The sequence below is a fragment of the Enhydra lutris genome, unplaced genomic scaffold, assembly GCF_002288905.1.
Source record: "Enhydra lutris kenyoni isolate GAN:26980312 unplaced genomic scaffold, ASM228890v2 scaffoldscaffold32, whole genome shotgun sequence".
In the NCBI taxonomy this organism is placed as follows: domain Eukaryota; kingdom Metazoa; phylum Chordata; class Mammalia; order Carnivora; family Mustelidae; genus Enhydra; species Enhydra lutris.
The window spans coordinates 3,788,222-3,809,379 of record NW_019154116.1 but is presented as its reverse complement, the minus strand read 5'-3'; the positions used below and the strand labels follow the sequence as shown (position 1 = coordinate 3,809,379).

General features: G+C 52.7%; 1 protein-coding gene across 1 annotated transcript in view; it reads right to left on the bottom strand.

The window, feature by feature from the left end:
- LOC111153406 (ADAM metallopeptidase with thrombospondin type 1 motif 16) overlaps window positions 1-21,158 on the bottom strand; it is a 151,164-nt gene that overhangs the window by 3,610 nt on the left and 126,396 nt on the right. Inside the window, exons 19-21 of the mRNA XM_022512422.1 lie at window positions 5,283-5,484; window positions 4,925-5,122; window positions 3,357-3,581 (exon numbers count right to left, since the gene is read on the bottom strand). Coding sequence (XP_022368130.1) covers window positions 3,357-3,581; window positions 4,925-5,122; window positions 5,283-5,484 — 625 coding nt within the window. The remainder of the gene's footprint in view (window positions 1-3,356; window positions 3,582-4,924; window positions 5,123-5,282; window positions 5,485-21,158) is intronic.

Genomic DNA, 21,158 nt, shown 5'->3' with positions numbered 1-21,158 from the left:
GTCGAATGTGACGGCACCTCCTGGGAGCCCTCCGTGCTGACCGCGCTCAGAGAGGGCCCCTGTGGGTGTGTCAGGCTCAGACTTCCCGGGGCTGTGAACAACGACCAGCTAAGCACACATTTTCCAGAACACTGAAATCCTGAAAAACCTTCTCCCTTCTGGATTCCTTCTGTTTCAGGAATGGTCCTGTGTTCTCTGGGACATCCTAAACCAGAGACGCTACATACGGCCTGAAGAGATGAGCTGGGAACCCTGATCATCACTTAGTCATTATCAGACATCCAAAGACGTACATTTTTAAAATAACGTCTGCCTCTGGGTTTGCTTGAAATTACAGGGATGACTCTGTATGTCACTGGCCCTGACAGCAAAAAGTAAGAAGCCCTGACATGCCTCGGCCCTGTAGCTCCTGGCTGACGCTCTGGTTGGCTTTATTCAAAGGGAAACTCCCCCCACTCCACAGTCACGGGGCCCATGAGTGCCAAGGGCTTCTTCTAGGGCTGGCTCAGCTCCCACACTCAGAAGCAGCTGGTAAGCAAATCCACTCTCATTCCTGAGAGTCAGAGGTCTCACACCTTCCTTCTCCACTGTGATGACCTCTGTCCCCTCCTGGGAGATCTATGCATGCTTCTCCCTTCATTTGTCTCCTTCCTGGGCCCCGGGGGATACTGTCCGTAGCTGCTGCCCACCAGAGCGCTCCCCACTGTCCCAGAGACCAAGGTCTCCTTAGGTCAGGATGAGCGCGTACAGCCCTCGAGGCCTCATCATTACCACCCCTGCCCTAAATAAACTCCAGCACAGCTGGGAGTTTAGTTTGGCTTCCAAACAAAGACTCCCTCCAACTCAGGTGGCAAGTGCTGTGACCTTATCCAGCAATGACACGAGATGATTCTTGTCTCCTTGACTTGCCACCCCTAACTGCAAGATGAACATGGCATATCAGCAGCAAATTCTCAGAGGCGGACGGGCACGTGACAGAAGGGTGAAGGGAGCCTGTGCATTCTGTGTCTGCTTGTGTGGGCATGCCCGTGTGTGTGTGTGTGTGTGTGTGGCCATGCCTGTGCATGCTTGTGCATGTGCATGCCCCTGTGGGCGCGTGCCCATGTGTGTGCCTGCCTATTGTTTGTGTACACGTGTACGTCCGTGTGCGTGTGTTTGATACAACCTCAGTACGACTGTTGGGCAGAGCTGCCATATCGATCATCAGTGACACAGCTCCTTGCATCTCAGAGCCCCTGGATTTCCAGGTCAATAGTGCCCGATCCTGGGGAAGAACCCCCAGAATAAGCCAGGGCCCCCGCACTCCTGCAGTGAGGACACACTCCCATCTCCGTCATGTAGAATTAGACGGTCCAACAGGTGTTCTCATGTAAGCCATCCCCGGAGCGGATTAGCATGTGAACCACCTGACTCGAAGCCCCAGGGACTGACATGATTTAAGTCAGACCTACCCGGCAGCCCACCAAGAAACGTGATGATAAGCACAGCTGTCCAAATCATAGAAGCCCTAAAGATCCCATGATGGGAGCCACCATCTTCCAACTGTGACAGGAATAAACCTGTCTGGGGGCAGAGCTCAGCCGGCCATCGGCCATCCACCACAGCGTGACAATGTCCCACAGTTCGGGCGCACAGAGTCTCGGGTACCAGCGCTTAGAGCACCCATGACCCTTTGAGTTATTACCCCCAAACCGATGAGTCACACTGGATGAAAACTTCAGGCGGCTTATGATAAAATGATTTCTGAGACAAACACACACTGAATATTTCAGACCAGAGAAAACTACGCAAGATGTATTTTAGGTTTGGGGTTAAATGAAACGATGATAAATCTCCGTTTTTCTGAATTTTCCCAAGGTCTCAGATGAAGCCCAGCGGGCTGACCACCGGCCCAGCTGGGGAACGGGAGGTGCCTCGGCCTCGGGGGTCTCCGTGTAATGGTCTCGGGAGATACTCTATGTGCCTCCGACCCATGCTTCCCGAGCGGCAGGGAAAGCGCGGCCTCCGCCCCAGCGAAAACGTGACCTGACTTCCTCACTCGTCTCTAGCTTCATCTCACAGCAAAGACTTGAGCGCACAAGAAAACAGAAGGGGTTTCCCACTTGGGAAAACGCAGTCATTGATACAATTTGTCTGCTTAAAATAGAAAATGCCCGAAAAGGCTACAGCTCATACGCCCCCTGCTCCGATCATTAAAGCTCAACAATTTCTTTTTTTCTTGTGCTACGTGAGTCACATAGAGTACATCATTAGTTTTTGATGTCCTGCGCCATGAGTCATTGTTTGCGTGCAACACCCAGTGCTCACTACAACGCATGATTTCCTTAATGCCCGTTTCTCATCTAAATGCTTTCGGGAGATGGGCTCCTGCGCTTCTAATGCGCGCGTTCCGTCAGGTTGGACGAGCTGCAGAACCAGAAGCAGGGGCGGGGGCGGCCCCTAGAGACTGGCTGCCACCTCAGGCCCGTGTACTCCCTCCCTCCGTCTCCTCTACCTTCATCGTTCACAGAGAGGGAGTCTGAGACCGGCCACCATGTGTAAACGAGAAAGAGGTCCTTTCCGTGGTTCTGCTCCTCTGGCCAGACCAACAGCAGAGAGTCAGGAAGCATCCCTCGTCCCTGCTCATGGGCCAGACTCAGGGGAGCCCCTGTTGTCCTGGGCAGACTGCAGAGACCAGACTCCTTGGGCTCTGGCCAGTGAGGATGGCTCAGGATGTCTGAGCTCCATGCAGCCCTCCGGCGGGGCCTGGGTGCACCCCGGGTCAACAGAAAGAGCAGCGGGAGCAGGAGCAGCGCGGGGACCGAGGGAGGGCAGGACCCCGGGCGCATGGCCAGAGGAGTAGAACCAGGTGGGGAGGGGAGCCAGGCCCCAGGATGAGGACCGCCAGGAACCCAAAGCAGGGAAATGCGGCGAGGTGAGAAACGGCTAACAAAGCTAACAGAATTCTTCCTTCGGGTGGAAGGTGGTGTGGACAGAGGAGGGGCTGGGGGTATACAAGAGCCAGGGCAGGCCTGGGCGGTCTGGGGTGCTCCACCCCCTCCCCATGAGCACAGCCTCAGGGGTGCTGGGGCAGAACGCGCAGTCACCGACTTGTTCCAGATCTTGTACTTCCTCCCTGTTCACATGCATCTCTGGGGGTGTCTTCCCAGCTTTTACAGAAAATAAGACACGTTTTCCCACACTTAATTGAGAACACGGCACACGGGCCCTGCACCCACTCCGGAGAGAAGGGTCGGGACCTGGCTCGGTGGGTTTGGGGGTACACCCTCGCAGAAAGTTCCCCACCTAAACCAGCAGCCAGCTCCCTGGGCAGGAGGCTCTGCCCGCCACTGTGCGGGAACTGAGTGCCACCCTACCTGAGACCAGGGTGCGGCAAACCAGCCGGCTCGAGGGGGGCCGGAAGCGGCCTGCAGGGGGTGCCGGGGGCAGGGAAACAGAGCGCAGGCCCGCTCCAGCTCCACGCCGGGCTGCGGCAGGTGCAAGCACTTCTTGGAGGCCAGCTCTCGGTACTTCCCAGAGACGTGCTTTTCAGCACACCTTAAGACTCTTTTCTGTGTTCCTCTTTCACATGTAACCGAGCACTACAAATGGAAACAAAAGATGTGAGGGAAAAGTATCTCTTTGCTGGTGGCTGTCTTTTACCTCACCCGCGAGTCACCGTCTGCTTGAATGCTAACGGCAGTGCAAAAAGGCAATGAGATTTACTCGGCCTTTGCATTTTCAAAAGGCATTATGTATCCATCTTTTAAAAAGCAGTATCTTAAGGTGCAGCTTTGCGGGCCTTCGGAGGGGCAGAGCAAACGAAAACCAGGAAAGGTGCAGCTCTGAAATGGACGGAGAAGTTAAAATGCTGTGTTGCTGCTGCTCCTGCTGGAAAGTGCAAAAATAATACAAGAGCAGGAGACCAGACCCCTGGGCACCCCTGGAGCTGCACCCCCCAGCTGAGGCAAGATGCTGGCCCCCAGAGCAGGGGCAGGTGGAGGACACCCAGGGCTCCCAATCCTCCCCTGGAGCGCCCAGCCAAGGCGGCAGGCATGCTTGGGGCACAAATCCATTCCTTCCCTACCGGGGAGTGCTCGGAGCCGGGGCTGTGGCTCACGCGGCCCCCGGGTAAACTGCGGACAGTGAGCTGGGCCATGGAGGCCCCCAGAGCACACAGGAGGGCAACGTGCACTGTGGCACCGCGAGGCCGGGCCCCGAGGGTCTCGGGAGAGAGGTCCTGGCTTCAGGCACTGCTGCCTCAAGCTCGTGGTGTGGGCGATGCTGAGCCCCGTGTGTGAGTCCCTCTGGCTCGGTGTCTGCAGATTCCGCACACGGGGGACCCCAGGGGCGACACCTGCCCAGGTTCCAGCCTCACGTCCTGGTGTGTGGCTTCCAGGTGCTTGGAGCATCTCCTGCCCCACGGAGGAGAGGGAATGGGAGGCTCCCCTCTGTGGGTGCGGGAGGAGCTCTGGTGTGTGCTCGTGCGTGAGATACTCAGGGTCACCACCTTCCACTGGGAGGCCACCCACAGATTGTACAGCGTGGCGGCTTCCTCCCTATGGGCTCGGACCCCTGTCAGCGTGACGGCTGTCCCCCACTCGTCCTGGCCTCAACACTGAGTGAGCGCCGGCCTTGTGGATGTTGCTGGGTGACGTGCTTGAAAGACGCGGCTGGAAAGCCCCGAGCACGCCCAGCAGAGCGCCGTGAAGGGCCAAAGCCCAGAAGAGTGGCCTGAGCATGGGAACCAGACTCAGAGGAAGAAGGTGTGGAGGGAGAGAGAGGGAAGCAGGGAGCCTGGAGAGGGGAGGCGGCCCCCAGGCAAGAACTGGTCAAGGTTCTGTCTGGATACACGTACCCGGGACCTGGAGCACTAGGGGACTAGGACCGGGAGCGCCCACCTGCGACCACGACCTGGAGCACCGTCCGGGCCCGGAGCACGCACCTGTGACCAGGCAGACACAAGCCACTGCAGCTTCTTGTGCTTGTGGCACTGCTTGAGCAGACAGACCTCGTGAGTCCTGGGCTTGGGCTCCGCGCTGCAGGCGGCGTCCGGCAGCGGCAGCGGCGCCCTGGCGGAAGGGCTGGTGCTCTTACAGGCCACGGACCTCTTCCGCCGTCCCTTCCCGCAGGTTCGAGAGCACTGCCCAGGAAGAAAGGGGCAGAAACCCGCAAGGAGTCCGTCAGACCTAGCCAGGGGTGGAGGGAGGCCCCCTGCAGGCCCTGCACGGGTCCTAGATCCCAGCTCTGCCACACGCCAGAGGGGGCCCCGCGGTACCCCCATGCGACCCTGTCCCACTTACCTCTGCCCAGGGCCCGGTGCTCCAGGCGGGCGGGCAGCTCTGAGAGTGGCAGGCCTGTCGGCTGGAGGGCACGGGCTGCGGACACAGGCTGGCCGCCACCCGCTCCGACACGTAGTTGGCCCGTCGTGTGCACTGGACGTGCCGGCTCTGAGCGCCCCCACCGCACGTCCGGCTGCAGGAGCTCCAGTTCCCCACCGACCAACTGGGAGGAGACAAAGACACCTCAGTGAGGGGCGCCACCTCTCCCGCAGACACAGCAGGCTAACCTCACCAACAGCCCACGGGCACCGGGTTATTTCCAAGTCGCTCTCCATGCCTGCCCGGTCCCGTGGCTCCTCACCTCCTTGATGAGCTGCCCTGTGCTCATTCTCCCCTCCCCTGCTTTATCCACCTGCACTTGGAAATGACTCCCCTCAACACCATGACCTGTTCTCCTCTCTGGCTTGTTTCTAGGTGGGAAATTTTACACATGTGCAAAAGGAAGGCCCCATGTGTCCCCAACCCGGCAGCACGTGAAGCAAATTCCAGACATGGACGTGTTCCAGCACACATCTCCGGAAGATGAGGCTTCTCTGGTTTTTAAAACAACCGTAATACCATCGTGATATCTAAAAAAAAAATAAACCATGATCCCTTAATGTCCTATTACTCGTATTCTTATTGTTCTATCCATAGATTTTATATTATATCACTTCATATCATACTCCTCAATGTCATTATTCATGACTACCGCAATGTTCAGTGCTTCGTCCCCAGCTGGGTTGTGAACGTCCTGACCGGAGTTTGTCTGCTGGTTGGGAGCCCAGAATCCACAGAGTCCACTGTTCATGACCCTTAGCGGGTCTTTCTTCTCTTTACTCTATAGGTTCTTTCTTTATCTGTTTTTCTATTCCATTAATTGGTTCCAGAAATGACACTGCGCACCATGCTGAGTCTCCACAGCCCTTTCTGATGGTCACAGGAGCTGCCCAGTTACATCTCTGGGGTTTTGCTTCGCGTGTTCCTCTGTCCTGGGCACGTCCTATAACTTGGCAGCTGGCTCCAGGGGCTGGGTCACAGTTAGGTTCTACTATTTACATATATATTTCTTGTAGGATGACCTCGGCTGTGATAACTTCCAACTGGAGGCCCGTAACGTCTGGTTGTCCGTCTTTGAATTTATTAGAAGCTATAGAGAATATTCTCTCTCAAAGTGACCTTTTCTTTTTTCTTTTCTGAGTATGAAAGTATTTTTTGTTGACACGCATATCAGCATCTGATGGCAGAGGGATGGACCCAATCAGGCTTAGCCAGAGGCACCACCATTGGGTGTCAGATAAGCCTGAGATGGTCTACAAAGCACTCACTGGTTTTGTACAAACCCATTGCAGGAGGCCCTAAGGTGCACACTCTTGGGTGTGAGGTCATGAGAGGCAGGAGGGGCAGAGTTGAAATGTGGCCCAGGCAAGAGGGATCTTGTGGTGAGAAGACCTTGGGCTCCTCCTAGTCTCCAAGAGGATATGACAATTCTCACTCTTACTTGTCTTCCTATTCAGACCGTTCAAGCGAAAACTGGAAATTCTGCAGGTAACTTTGGGCCCCAAGGGTCTCCACAGTGCTGGCTGTGGAAAATCTGCTGTGAACGCTAAGGAGCAACACGGTCCTCATGTCTCAGGTGGTGCGACGAGCCCATCCTGTAGTGAGGGGCACAGAGGGCCTGCCACGCTTCCCCGGTGCACATTCCCAGCCCATGCCATGGGTCGTGATGAGGGACATCCTGGGACAGCAGTGCCCGGGAAACACCTGTGAGCCTGTTCCCGGCTGGACCCACAAGGGGCTTCTGTCTGCCTAGCAGCCATCCCTGAGTATGAGTTAATCCAACAGTGATTTTCTCCCAAATCTTGGGGGTAAAACAGGGGATCTGGGAAGGTGCCCTGTTTTGTCCTTTGGCTTTGTGACCCTCCCTCCCATGTGCATGCTGTCCCCTGAGAGTCACACTCAGGTCAAGCAGCAGCCAGGATGGCCTGGTGGAGAGCTCACCAGACGCCTCTGAGAAGCATCCCACACCAATGAGAGGGTCCATGAGGACCGAAGCAGGGGAGCCGACTTGTGCAGAGAGGGACACAGAGCGGAAGGCGGAGAAGGCCCAGAGGACTGCTGGATCGCGCCTCACCTTCGCTTCTGCTGGGAGTCTCTCTCTGAGCACGTGTGTGCACTGTTTTAAACAGAAGTGAGGGCGGGCAGTATATGCAACTCCTGAATTTGAGGTTTTACAATTTGGGTGTGGGGCCTGCTTGAAATAGAAAAACCCAACAGAACCAAACACGTCTGAGAAACTATTAGAGCCAAGACGAGCCCAAGAAGACACAAGCAGGTATGAGTGTCTTAGATAGGTTCCTGAAACGGAGAAAGGACATTATATAAAAACTAAGAAAACCGGAATAACCTGTGAACTTTAGTTAATAATGTATCAATGCTGGTTTATTAATTCTAACAAATTCCACCATGCTAATGGAAGACGCTAATAATGAGTCAATTCAGTGTGTATAGGGGAGGGCATTGGGACTATGTGATATGGGACTGTCTGCTCAGTTTTTCTAGAAACCTGAAACTCTTCTAAAAAATTAAGTCTATTAATTATTTTATGAGTTAATTATATTTCTGTACTCAAGTAATAAAGAGGAGGTAAAAAAAAATCAGTGTCTAAAACACGCATTTTTCTTACACAGCAAAGCCTACGTAAGTGTATTTCTGAGTTGGTGTGGACTGAGGTACGGGTCGGAGCACCTGTGACTAAGGCAGAGCCGGGAGCACCGGGGGATTGAGTTTTGGGAACGCATACAGACGGGAACGAGAGCTCCATGCCTCGGGAGGCCCCCGGGCATCACGACGCTGCCTGAGTCTGGGTACGCCGTGCCTGCCACAGGTCTGACCAGAGCACCCACACTTTCCCTCATGCTCTCAAAGGGGCCGGGACTCAAGCCGCTGCAGAGCCGATACCTGGCCTCTCGTGAAATCTGTGACCAACGCAGTGATGAGGGCAGGGCGGGGGCTGGCGGCGACAGAGGGGCCGTCCCTGCTCTGTGTCCCCGTGCTGTGTCCCCGCGCTGTGTCCCCACCTGGTGCCGGGAGCTGGCTTAGGCTCCACATTTCTCCTGACACTGGTCCGGGGAGCGCTCGGCCTGCTGCACACCGAGGTTCCTCCCAGACGCATACGACTGTGCCTCTATGAAAACTATAAAAACGGTAACACCAAGTGTTAGCCACCTAAAAAGGAAGTGTTGGCTTTGTAGGGACTGATCTAGATCAGCTGTGGAAACGGTTTCACTCTTCAGAGTCGAGGAGATCAGTGATTTCTCGTTCACGGTCAGCCACGGACATGACGCACCCTCGTAGGCACGGTCTGTCCCGGCCTCGTGGCTGCGAGGGTTCCGCCTCGGAGGCCTCGGGAGGCTCTTCCATTGTTCCCCCCGTTTCCCACGTTTGCTCTCCCAACCCCGCAGCCTTATAAATTCTAACTGGTGTGTCCACACTGGGGTTGCAAAGACATCTTGGCTGCTCTCGGGCGTTTCACACCTGCTCGTGAAGTCTTCTGTCTCCACCATCTTAAGCTGTTCCAACTGGGTTGGTCCATTCTCTGCCCTTCTCTTAGCTGCATGTCATTAAGAAATCCTCCCGAGCAAAGATCATCCACACGGCGTCCGGAAACGCCAACTCTGTTTGGTTTCACAGGCGGAACTCTGAGAAACGTCTTGATTTCACTCAGGAAAGAGTCAAACTCCCGGCGGCCTTGGGCTGGTGTCTGAGGGTCCCGGAGCAGAAGCCAGACGTGCCTGCTCATTTTCCGGTGGTGGCACTCGCCCCGCTGGGGTCTGTCTCCCCACAATCCGCCAACTAGAAGGAAGCAGGTAGCTGCTATCACCCGGGTCGGCCGGGCTTCCTGGGCAGGACCTGGAGGACTTGTAGGTTCCCGTCGAGGGCTCCCTGTCCCCGTCTCCCGGCGCTGCAGAAGGAAGTGGGGGGACTTACGGCTGTCTCTCGACAGCCCAGGCAAGCTGTCCTGCAAACCCCGTGTTCAGTCGTCAGGGCCTCCTGTTGTCACCAGTCATCAGCTGTTCCTCAATGGCGCGACCTTCACTTCTCCGTTAGGAAAATAATTGTAACATTCTGGTTTTGATTATTTAAAGTTTCCTCTGAAAAGGCAAATCCCCAGCAAGGGTATTTGAAGCAGCACCCGGGCAGCCCTGGGTCACCGCTGCCGCTCTGACGCCACGGCCACTGTGGCAGGGACCAGGGCTGCTGCTGAATTAAGGCTGAGCCCCCCCTGGGGCCACCCAGGGGTCTTGTGGACGGAGAGACCAGAAGTCTCGCAGACAGCGTGTAACTGCTGGCTTCACTTTAGAACTTAGTTCTTGTTTCTGTTTTCTGTTCACTCTCTGAAATTTCAAGACCCAGCACTCTGCCGTTCCATTTTCAGGGAGAACTCTTGACCTTCTAGGTAGTAGTCTGTCAGAAAGGCAGCACCTGCCGGACGGCCATGGTAAATGTGAGGCACCCACGGCCAAATTTAGCTGCAGGTAGATGGGACGTGAGCATGGGACATGGTGAAGATGAGCATAAGAAATTCAGCTGTGACCACGGGGTGGCCAACCTGCTCAGGCCGGCTCGGGCTCCTGGCAGCGCACCTGCCACATGCCAGCAGGCCACCGTGAGTCCAGCCGACCGCTCTGACCTTCCCATAGCTCCGCCATGACCTCTGCTGCCATAAGCGTGGGCACCCCCAAGCTCAGGCCTCAGGGCTCAGGGGTGAGGTGGCTTCTGCTGTGGTCTGACAAGATGGGGACTGCGTGACTTGGGGCAGAGATAGGCATGTCTTCATGTGCAGGGAATTCAAGGCCTACCCCACTTTTCTCCTAAAATGACACGTTTCAAAGACAGCAATGTGTGTCTGACAATACACAGATGCTGGCTTGAAAAATCTGCCTTTTTCATAGGAAAAACATCAGCCACAAGTTAAAGAGCACAGGTAGGCTGGACGCCAAAGGCACGACAGTGGAGATGGGGAGAACTGCCATCCCGAGCCCAGCCTGCAGGACGCCACGGGCCCCGAGTGCACCTGCCCCGTGTGCTGCTCCGGGGATTTGTTACAGTCTGTGCCAAGGCGTTTCAACAGGATGCAACGGTGCCTGCTACTCCCTGACAGGATCAGAGCCAGGCCTCCGGCTCTGCAGCAGCTGATGATCTGGGTGCCCAAATGCGTACGTGAGCGGTGTCGCTGTAGCCAGAGCCGCCCGCTTGTGTTCTGCTCACACTCCAGCATCCGGAACAATGCGCTCGTCCCCTTCCATCCAGGCTGGAGGAGTGAGTCTGTAAGAAATGACGGCAGCAGGCCCGACACGTATCACTCCTCTGCTGCCGTCACGGTCTCTGTGCAGCAGGTCCTGGACGCAGTCTTCCAGTGGCAGCGCTGGGACTGCCCTGCATTTCACCCCAGAACTAGAAGTCCGTCACTAAGCTGGCTGGCAAGGACAGAAGCCAGAGCTCTGCCACCAGGAGGCCTGAACAGGGATCGTGGGCCCCTGTCGTGGGGGCCAGGATGCATGTGACTTGACAGCTACTTCACTGGGTTCGGCCTCAAAAGTCAAGCCACTCCGCCCTGCCTGTGATGGTGATGGAGAGATCTGGAATGAGCCGGACCCCAGCCACGAACTGTGTTCATCCCCACGCATGCTCGCAGCTTCTTGGCCCAGTCCCACAAAGCCGCGCCGAAGGACATCAAAAGCTCCCTCCACACGGGGCGCTGCAAGTGTACCTTCTATGGACTGTGTGGAGCCAAGTGTATGTGAGTTATTATCATCCGGGGGCCAACATGCTACTTGTACCAGATATTCCAGTCTCACCATCCCATCATCAGAAGTTGCCTTGAGAAGAACCCATAGATCTGCTGGGCTTTCGTGTACATGCAGAAAATCAGAGGAACACATGGGCCAGAGACACAGGGGCCGCCCCCCTGGACAGCCTTCTGAATTCTGTTCCAGCAAAAATCCTTCATCTGGAGGTGTTCTCCCCGCAGACCATGGAACGTGTGTGCATTCTGTCAGCTCAGGTGCAAAACTTCGGATCATAAAAGGTCAGAGGGAGATCGTTAGGTTTTCGATGATAATGAGGGGCTCGCTCACGGCCGCTCCTCCATCCAGTTTCCACGGCAGACGAGGAAGAAGAGGCTGAGCACTGGAGCCGGGGAAGACCCAGCAGCTGCAGGTCTGGGGAACCTGAGTCCCAAGGAGCAAGGGCAGCCGCTGATGCATCTGCAAAGGCCACAGGGAGGCATGGGGGCCCCTGGGCTATTCTCTGCTCAGAGCAAGAGCATCCTTTCCACCCTCAGATTTCTCCCTGGGGTGCCTCCCTCCTGCCCTCCTCCATGCCCATTCAACACCCAGCTGCCTCGCTGACAAGCACTTTGGCACGGAGAGGTATGTTGGGGTGGTTGGTAACTACGGACAGCAGACAAACCAGCAGTCTACAGCAGACTGCACACTGACAGAACAGGGGGTCCTCCCTCCACTTGACTGGGTCCAACATCCCGAATTCTCCTTCCTGGAGTGTGAGCAAAGGGGCTGACAGGACCTTGGGCAGTGGCCCAGCCTGAGCTAAGACAGAGGGTCCCAAACCTCAGCCGGCTGGTGAGGTTCTCCAACACCTCTGTGTTCCCAGTCTCTCTGTTCCACAGGAACCACAAATCAGGGGTGGGAGCCAGGAATGTGGATTTTTACCAAGCCCTTCCTTTCCTAACCTGGTGGCCTGGGTGACCAGTGGGGTGAGAAACACGACTCTAAGAAATGCAACCCCTGCTCTTCTTCAGGACAGTTCAGGGCACTGGCTCCAGAGTTCAACACTGCCTCCCTCCCTGCATTCCTGGGAAACTCATGTCATTACTCCACTATTAAGAGATTTAGGATGCGCCCACAGAACCCAGGGCTGAGGAGCCTGGTGAATGGATTCTTTGCAGGTACTTTCATTCCCTAACACTGACGAGTTAGAAGAGCTGCCCAGGTTCCCCTGGGGACCAGAGCGCTGGTTTGGTGGAGGGCTCCTGGTTTGTCAGATGGGGCCCTAATGCAGGCTCCGGCCCCAAGCCCACGGCTGGGCTGCTGGGGGACAGTGTCCTGCCAGCTTAGGCTCCTTCCCCAAGGAAGATGACCCCAGAGCCAATATATGAGGATCTGGGATGGACCACTTCCGACCTTGAGATGAAGAGCTCTGAGAAGTAAAGGGAACAGAGCCCAGTCCTGCTACCCTGCCAAGGCTCCCAGACAACGCACCTGGAGGACTGCGGACCCATTCCTGTCCTAGCACCGCTCTGTGACGCACGGTCTTACAAACTCACATTTTGCTTGGACATGACAGGCTGTGATAATGGATATATTCCTAACTGGGGACCTCAGCTGGTTCTCTGCTGGGCAGGGCCAATGTAACCTCCTACGTCACATGCCTCAGATCTGCCGTCCGGAGGACAAAGTGGCTGGATACTCCAGGGTGAGTCTCTGTCCCGGGGAATCTCTCCATCGGTTCTACCCTTCTCCGGACACCAGACATGCTGTCTGCACAGGCTCCTTGCCGCCTCCCAGCCACTGCCAACCTCAGGAAATCCCCCTCTTCTATCTGCTCTGAATGGACCCGTCAGGCTCAACAGGCCTTTCTGTTCTCCTGGCAGAAGAACCCGGCCCTGCCCGCACCGTGCTGCGTGCCAGCCGAGCATTTGCCCGGAGTTGTCAGCATCCTTCTGCTACCGTCCGGTGACACAGCAGTGCGTGTGGGACCAGCCGTGCCTGCGCGCGCTGTCTGGGGCTGTCGGCGGAACTTGCTATCGGAATTAAGAAAGACCGTTAAATTTGGTGTAGCTCGATGAAACGTGAATGTGGGAACTGAGAAGCTTATTTCTAAGAAAACTGAGTAGAACGTCTGGAATGACTCAGTAGAGACCAGTCACTTAAACAGAGCTTAGCCGAGCCTGAGGACAAAGCGAAATATGGAGAAAATAAAAAATGTAAAATGATTCTGCACTCGGATGAGGGGGACACGTTTCACTCTTCTCTTAAAAACAAACCCAAGCTGGACAGCATCAGTAACAGGCACGTGATTGCAAATAATCAACTTGGACCTTCCCTGGGCAGTCCTCCTCCTAGGGATCCTTTGGCCATAACTAAAAGAATCTGAAGATGGATGTATGTTTTTATAGCTTAAGTGCAAATAAAGATTCAGTGTGTGTGTGTGTGTGTGTGTGTGTGTGTGTGTGTGTGTGTGTATTTTTAAGTGATTTTTCCCTGGCTCTACTCTTTTCAGCAGTGGGACAGATAAAAGCTCCTCTTCTGTCTGGTGAGAGCCCCTGAATCCTGCCTAGGGAGCTCTTCACCCACATGAACCCTTGCTCACAGAGCATCTCCTGGTGACAAGAGATAGGAACCCAGAGCCAGCCATGCTACCTCAGCCCTTGCTGTCCTGTGTGCCCGTTTCAGGCAGGGGAACCCTTCTGGCTTCCTCCCTCCAGCTCCTCCCCGGTCTCACCAGATCTGCTTCTGATTGCCCAGCAAAGCTGCTGCCTTCGGTCCATGTGGCTGAATCCAGGTTTGTGCTGGTTCATTTTATGTGCCACTTGGCTGGGCCACGCAGCCCAGATATTTGGTGAAACACTATTCTAGATGACTCTGTGAAGATGTGTTTTAGATGATGTTAACACTGAAGACCGTAGACTTTTAATCAGTAGCAGATTGTCCTCCACAGTGTGGGTGGGCCTCGCCCGATCAGTTAAAGACACGCACATTTATCTTGTTATGTTACCTGTAAGTGATTCTCGGACGTGAGTGAAAGTGATGTGATAAAGGGATCATGATACTGAAAGTATGCCATTTTAGGATATTCACGATTATAAGAATTATTGAGATAGTTCAGAGTTACTTTCTAAAAACAGGGGTGGGTGGGGGATGAAGGAATATGGGAAAAAATGTCCCCAAGGAAAGGTAACTGAATACATTTATTCATAATCTAAAGAAAGGCAAGTGGACGCGACCTCAATTACATAAACTAAACTAGAGATGGCCCTGGACAGGTCCTCATCTCAGTTGAGAACAGAATAAAAGTTAAGACCTCTGAGGGAAGAGTGTGGCCATCAGGAGCCACAGGGTGAAGGTTGATAAGGGACGAAGCTATTGCGAGTCCCTTCCCCAAATCCTATCTTTCAGAAAGAGAGGGAGGTGGATCCTCACAGAAGTCCTGAGAGTCACCACCAACACCCACTGAGTCATGGGAGGAGGAGGACCGTGGGGCCCCATAAGCTGCTCTTGGAAAACCCCAAAGGGAGGTGGTTTGTCTCCCACCTTTTTCAGAGAATGCGCGCGTGAGGCCACCCACCACGCTTAGACATGTGGGCCACTGGCGAGGACATTATACAATTTAGGCAAAAGCCAGATGTATGAATATAAGCCTGCCTGTTTATTGACCTTAAATCTAATTTATTTCTTTCTTTAGAGAAACTCTCTTATCCTGAAGATATGCCACTTTTCTAATTGAGGGAGGAGAATAAAACATGTCATCCAAATTGCTGAGAAGACAGATGTACGAATACATCTGTCATCCAAATCCCCCTACGAGACACCTACATACTGATGGGAGGAGGTCTATGGGCCTTGGCCAGGTTCAGGGGAGGCATTTTCTATCAAGATGCTGATTTGGCTGGGACGACGGTATCTAGCCCAGCAGCTGGCAAACAACAGGCCAGAGGGCCAGATGGCGAATGTTCTCGGCTTGTGGGCCACGGGGTCTCCATTGTCACAATTCAAGCAAGCCACAGCAGGGAGACAGCAGCTGGACAACTGGGAAGCATGTGGGTGTACCCGTGGCTCCCACCAGACCCCACTGACGGTCATCAGACGGCCGGCGGCACTGGGCCGGCGGGCCAGAGTTTGCAGAGCCCGGGCTTAAATTCAGTCACAAATACCAGGATTGAACCCGTGTGCAGACCCAAGAAGTAACGGGCATTTTTGTGGTAGCCAGGATGCTCTTAGAAGGCGGATGCCTTGGCGGATGCTCTGAGTGTGGCCAGAGCAGATGACAGGCACACACGGCCCCCTTGGGGGAGACAGGTGTTGGCCATAACACCGCAGCTCCCAAAGCAACACACCCTGCACACTCACTCTCGAAGCTCTAGCCAAATCCTGGGGAATCTGCAAGAGACCGTGAGGCCTGCTCAGACCGAAGTGGGAGGCTGCAACCCACAAGCTGGGAGTCTGACGGGTCAAAGCCAGGCTGCGGCCCCGAGCTGCTGAGAGCTACGGACTCCTGTGGGCCGGAACTGGAAGCAGCGAGTCTAGCTCCCCGGCCCGGCTCTCGCCGTCCTCCCTGCTCTGGGCCCCGCGCTGTTCTCGGTGTTTACGCCGATCCATCCATTCTCACACACACTGCCATTAACGTCACCAGTGAAATTCTCGTCTTACAGATGAGGAAACTGAGGCCCAGGGACGGAGAGAGGCTTTGTGGCAGCCCCTAAGGCTCTGGACGGTCAAGGTCATGCAGCTGGCGTGCAGCAGGGCCAGAGGTAACAGCCTGTGAGCCCGCATTCTCACCCACTCTGCTGTGTGCTGCTCCCAGAACAGGGCTGGAGATTCTAATGGGAGGCCATTCTCCAAAGTGACCCGGCCCTAAGAGGTCCCAGGAACAATGCAGGCAGTTACGCATTTGCTGGCCATGACCTATTTCAGTTGCAAATGGTGTGACGTGCGTCTATTTCATCATCACAGATGCGAGCTTGCTCCCCTAGTTTTGTCCCAAGCCCAAAAAACCTATAGTCAGACAATGAATCTAAAGCAAATCCCTATTCTTTCTTCTTCTAGCTAATTATGCACACAGGGCAGTATTTGGAAAAGTCCTTAATGATTCGGTATTGAATCGGTGTCCACATACTTAAGGCTGAGCTCTTTCCAAACAGTTTTTCTTTCCTTGTCACAATGTCAGGTTTCCTATAACACCTGAAAGATCTCTCCCTGCCTCTCAAGAGACCCTATTTGGTGGTGCTCTGGGAAAGCCTGTGTATCGCACATAAACTTAACTATTCATCAATTGGCCTGGGTTCATTGTTCTTTCTTTTAAAAATGAATGACCTTCCCAGAGGAGAAGGTTTAATTCATACGTTGAGGTGCAAAGTGGGACATAAATCACCGAAGAGTCACTAGTAGCTGCATTCCGACTCCCTTTTTTTGGATTCTTGTTTTCTGGGGAAGGAGCATTAGTTCTCCCTTCTGTTACAGAAGGTGAACTCTCTCCACTGTGGCTTTTTCCTTTCATGAGAAGGATTTAAGCTGATGGCCTCATTCTTCTGATGGTTTCAGGGTTTTCTGGTATTTTTGTTTCAGGGTTTCTTAGATGCTCACTCCTAGATAAATACTTTGGAATGATCTTCTCCAGACTCATGAGTCAATTTTCTAAGAATGCTTTCCAGGTGGCCTCGTCCAGAGTCTGGGCCTGGATGGCAGCCACCCAGCCCACAAGGTCTGGGCTGGGGGCATCGATCAGCGAGGGCTGGTAACAGAGGGTTTCTGTACGGAGTTGCCGGAGACCGTCACCCAGGGTGCTTTAAGAGAGAAAGCGAAGAAGCATATGGAACCCACGTTTGACAGAGATGGAACCTGCAGGCAAACCAATGCCTGGGATGCGATCGGTATCCTGCACAGAGCCTCTGGCACAGTCTTTGCTGTCAGTTAGCGGAGATAATAAGAACACTGAGGTCACACGGCGACATCAGGTCCATGAGCTGTCCTCATTGGTCTCTGAGGACTTAGCCCATGAAATTGAAATAAAACTGGTCATCTCATTTCCTGGCTTCTTGTAGTTTAATTTATGAAAGCAGTGATGACAGCTGTATGGTGGGGAAAAGGAGGCCTAAACCTGCAGAGAGGGGTCGAGGCAAGCATTCAAAAGTGAAGGAGAGAAATGATGGCAGACACAAAGTCCGCAGCTTCCACAAAATGACGGCAAGATGGGATTTTTTGCAATGATTGCTAGGAATCCCTACATTTTATCTGCTAAACTGTCAAACGGCTCCCACACGGAGGTCCAGGGGTGAAGGCAGCACAGGCTGTGGACGAGTTTCCTGGCCAGGAGACGCCACAGGCAGGTGCCCACCAAAAACACAGGGTGAACACTGGATGGCAGAGTCCTCTTTCTCCACAAGGTCAGAGCAATCTCATTTTCCACAGGGAGGATTTCTCAGTGTGGCACCTTAAGATTAATAGGATCCAGGAAATGAATGCACAGAGTATGGAGAATAATATTCACGTGAACTCGTGTCTCCCACCTCTGGGAAGCCCCTTCTCCAGTTGCATTCACTCTTCCTCAAGACCCATGCAGACCGGTCTCCTTTTCCTACCAAGTCTTAGGAACCCACTGATGGCGTTTTATCCCCATCAGGGAGGTCTTATATGTTACCAAATACCGCAAGTTTGTTACACATTAAAAAAATAATAATAATTAAATAATATTGGTACCTGTTAGGATAGTTATTTAATTAAATAATTATTTGGTCAAATACCGTTACGTCTTTGGAGTCAACATCCTGGTGTAAAGCTTCAGATACTCCATCACAAAACTTAGCAGATGATTCATGTTGTAAATGTCATCTACTGCTCTTAGAAACACTGGAAGGTGAGCGGGGGTGTGCACACCACAATCTCATTAATGACATTTACTGTATTATAATTGCTATAACTTATTAGCCTACATCACAGAAGAGCCTAGCGATCTGACGGTATTTACATCATGTACAGGGACATGAGAAATTGTTGTACTGTGTGTTTGAATGCATTCACAAAAGCTCAGGACTTTTACAGTGAGTTAGGATAGAGGGAAGCCCCATATTTAAAGACCACATTTTCTAGCTCAGCTGGTTTGGGTGACTCAGATTGGAACAGCAGCCAACCAGTATAGCATTTCTGATCATTCATCCTAAAATACCATATGCAGAGCAGAGAAACGCTGTCTGGGTGGTTCGGACAGCCCTGTGATGTCTTTCCTTAGCTGCCCGTATGATGTAAAGTCTATACACATACAAGCAGCCGTGAGAGAACTGCATTAGCATTCAGGGACACGGGAGAGAAATCTGTGGGAAATTCAACTCTGTGAAGTAAATAAAAGGGTCTCCAAAGGAAGAACTAGTGAAGGCGTCTGAAAATACGGAAAAAAGGTTTCATGTGTGGCTCCTCACGTAGCATGAAATGACATTGGATGGTCTGCAAAATCTTACTGTCCCAGAGAATCCATTATGTGTCCCAAGCCCAAAAACCCTATAGTCAGACAATGATTCTGATGCCCAAATCCCTCTAGTCTGTCTAGTTCCAGTACTGGTAAGGACAGCTAAGCATCACTGAGATGTGCCATCTGTATTACCGCATTAAATCTCACAGGAAATCTGTATGGGAGGTACAGCAATTATATATCCATTTCAGAGATGGGAAGATGGAGGGCTGAACACTGAGGAACACACTCTTGGATCTGCAGGAGCTTGGGACGCAGCCAGGATTTCAGTGCAGGTAGCCTGGTCCCAGCATCTGCGCTCTGGCCCCTGTGAGGCCCACCACTCTCAGGCTCCCTGGAGACATGTCACAGATATGGGTCACAATGGGTCACATGGCCCTAGGGCTGTGTGTGGAATTGCCAATACTTTTTTTAAAGATTTGTTTATTTATTTATTTGACAGAGATCACAAGTAGGCAGAGAGAGGGGGGGGATCAGGCTCCCTGCCAAACAGAGAGCCCGATGTGGGGCTCAATCCCAGGACCCTGGGATCATGACCTGAGCTGAAGGCTGAGTCTTTAACCCACTGAGCTCCCCAGGCACCCCAGGAATTGCCAGTTCTGGAGGAACCCTCCACAGGCTCCGCCGTCTGCAGTTGTCCCCACTGTCTGGGGGACAATTCATGCTGTGGTGGATCAACTGAGCAGATTCTGAGTTAATGTCTTTGGTCACCACAGATGGGCCACATAATTATTTGATGGGTGTGGACCACTCTTCAGTAGCTTGATAAAGAAAGCACTTATTTCTGACACTTTTTTTTTTAATTTAAAAATCACGGCAGGCATTTTGGGAAAGGAGGCACACATGATGCTGCACGAGACTCCTTCACCAAAACCAAACATGTGGCTGAGAGGCTGTGACCTGTCCCAAACAAAAAGACTAACCACCTTACAAGCTACCTACATTGTTCCAGAAGGCACTTGGGGGAAAAATGGACTACAGGAGCAAGGCCAGGAAGATGGAGACCAGCTTCACTCTGGGTGGTAAAAGAGTCATCTGGAAATGTCCTGCTTCCTGCTGAGCTGGGAGAAGGGAATCCTAGTGGAACCTAGTAAAGATCATAGAGGAACGTACCCAACAAGATGTACATGGGAAAAAGAAAAGATTAAGAAGATAAAACTATTGTGAAAGAAGACTCACTGTATCGAATAGAATTCTGCAAAATAGCCTAACTCTGTCAGGAAATTTAAGAGAGAAATAATTGTATGAAGGAAGATCTCAAGGAAAAGCTAAGACGACAGGATGACATTACGGGGAGAAAGAAGAGAAGCACCAGGAAGATATTCCAAGGTCAACAAGGGGTAAGGCGATCTGTGGCTTAAGGATCCTTCTTGAAAAGTCTCCTTGAGATATACTCCTGCTGGCCAGGAAAACATTTAAACTACTCAACTGAAGAATGAGAAAGTTATGGGATGCAGGGACTGGCAAGGCCACTGTTTCCACTTAAGTAGACCAGTAAGATTGTAACACAAAATGAACACGTCCTCTTTATTGAAAGAATAGACTCCATGGTATGAAAATCATAATAAAATTAGAACTAAATCAAAGTTGGACAATTTAACAAAGATTAGGGCCTGAGCCAAAGTCTGATGAGTGGAAAACAAAAGAAGTAGAAATATACCAATGGCCTTACCTTGTCCAACAATATTCTTACAGTTTTAGTTTGCTTTGTGATATTGATAAAAAAGGAGGAAGAAGAGGGGGAGGGGGATGGGCAGGGGAAGGAGGGGGAGGAGAAGGAGGGGGAGAGTGGCTAAAGCATATCATTTTAAGTCATACAGGTAACTATACTAGGATTCGAAAAAGGTTGTGTGTTTCCTAAATAACCTGAGAGGCAAACTAGAGAAGAAGACCATTAATCCAAAGTCAGCAAACAGTAGGGAGCTATTTAAAAATCACAAACAGGAAGCCACCACAGATGGAAGAATTAATATAAGACATATCTACTGAGAGATCATACACAAACCTACAGATCACTCTTCTAGAAATGTACACGGATTATAAAGGCAAACTACCAAATTAAAGGCAGTCGTACACTCCAGAACGCAGTGACTGACGGGGTCATGGTAGGAATGCTGCACAGAGCCATTAATCACTCACCTCAGGTGTAGAATGACAGGTGCTTTCCTTCTCTTCACCCTTTTAATGCCCCAAGAGCTCACTTGCCCGAATCATGGGAACATGTCCCAGTTCAATGTGTTCCAGTGACTTGGGGGCTGACACTATGGCCGTTACATACACACTCAGAGCCTTCAGAGCACATTCAGTGGTGTCTGTGCTGCCTCTCGGCTCCCGAGAGTTTCCATCGTTGACCTGTAAAGCCCGTGGACCTGCGTGTGTACAAAGGTCTGTGATCCAGGTCAACAGACTAGGCCTGAGGCTCTGCAGCTCTGTATCCTGGGGCACGTGGGATGGGGATAGGGAGCAGGACTCCCCTGTGCTCTGCTCAGAACCATACACTCTCAAAAACAGATTCATTAATGTCATTTCTTTTTTCTCCTTAAGATTTGTAATTTTAGAGAGAGAGAGAGACAGAGACAGAGAGACAGAGGCACA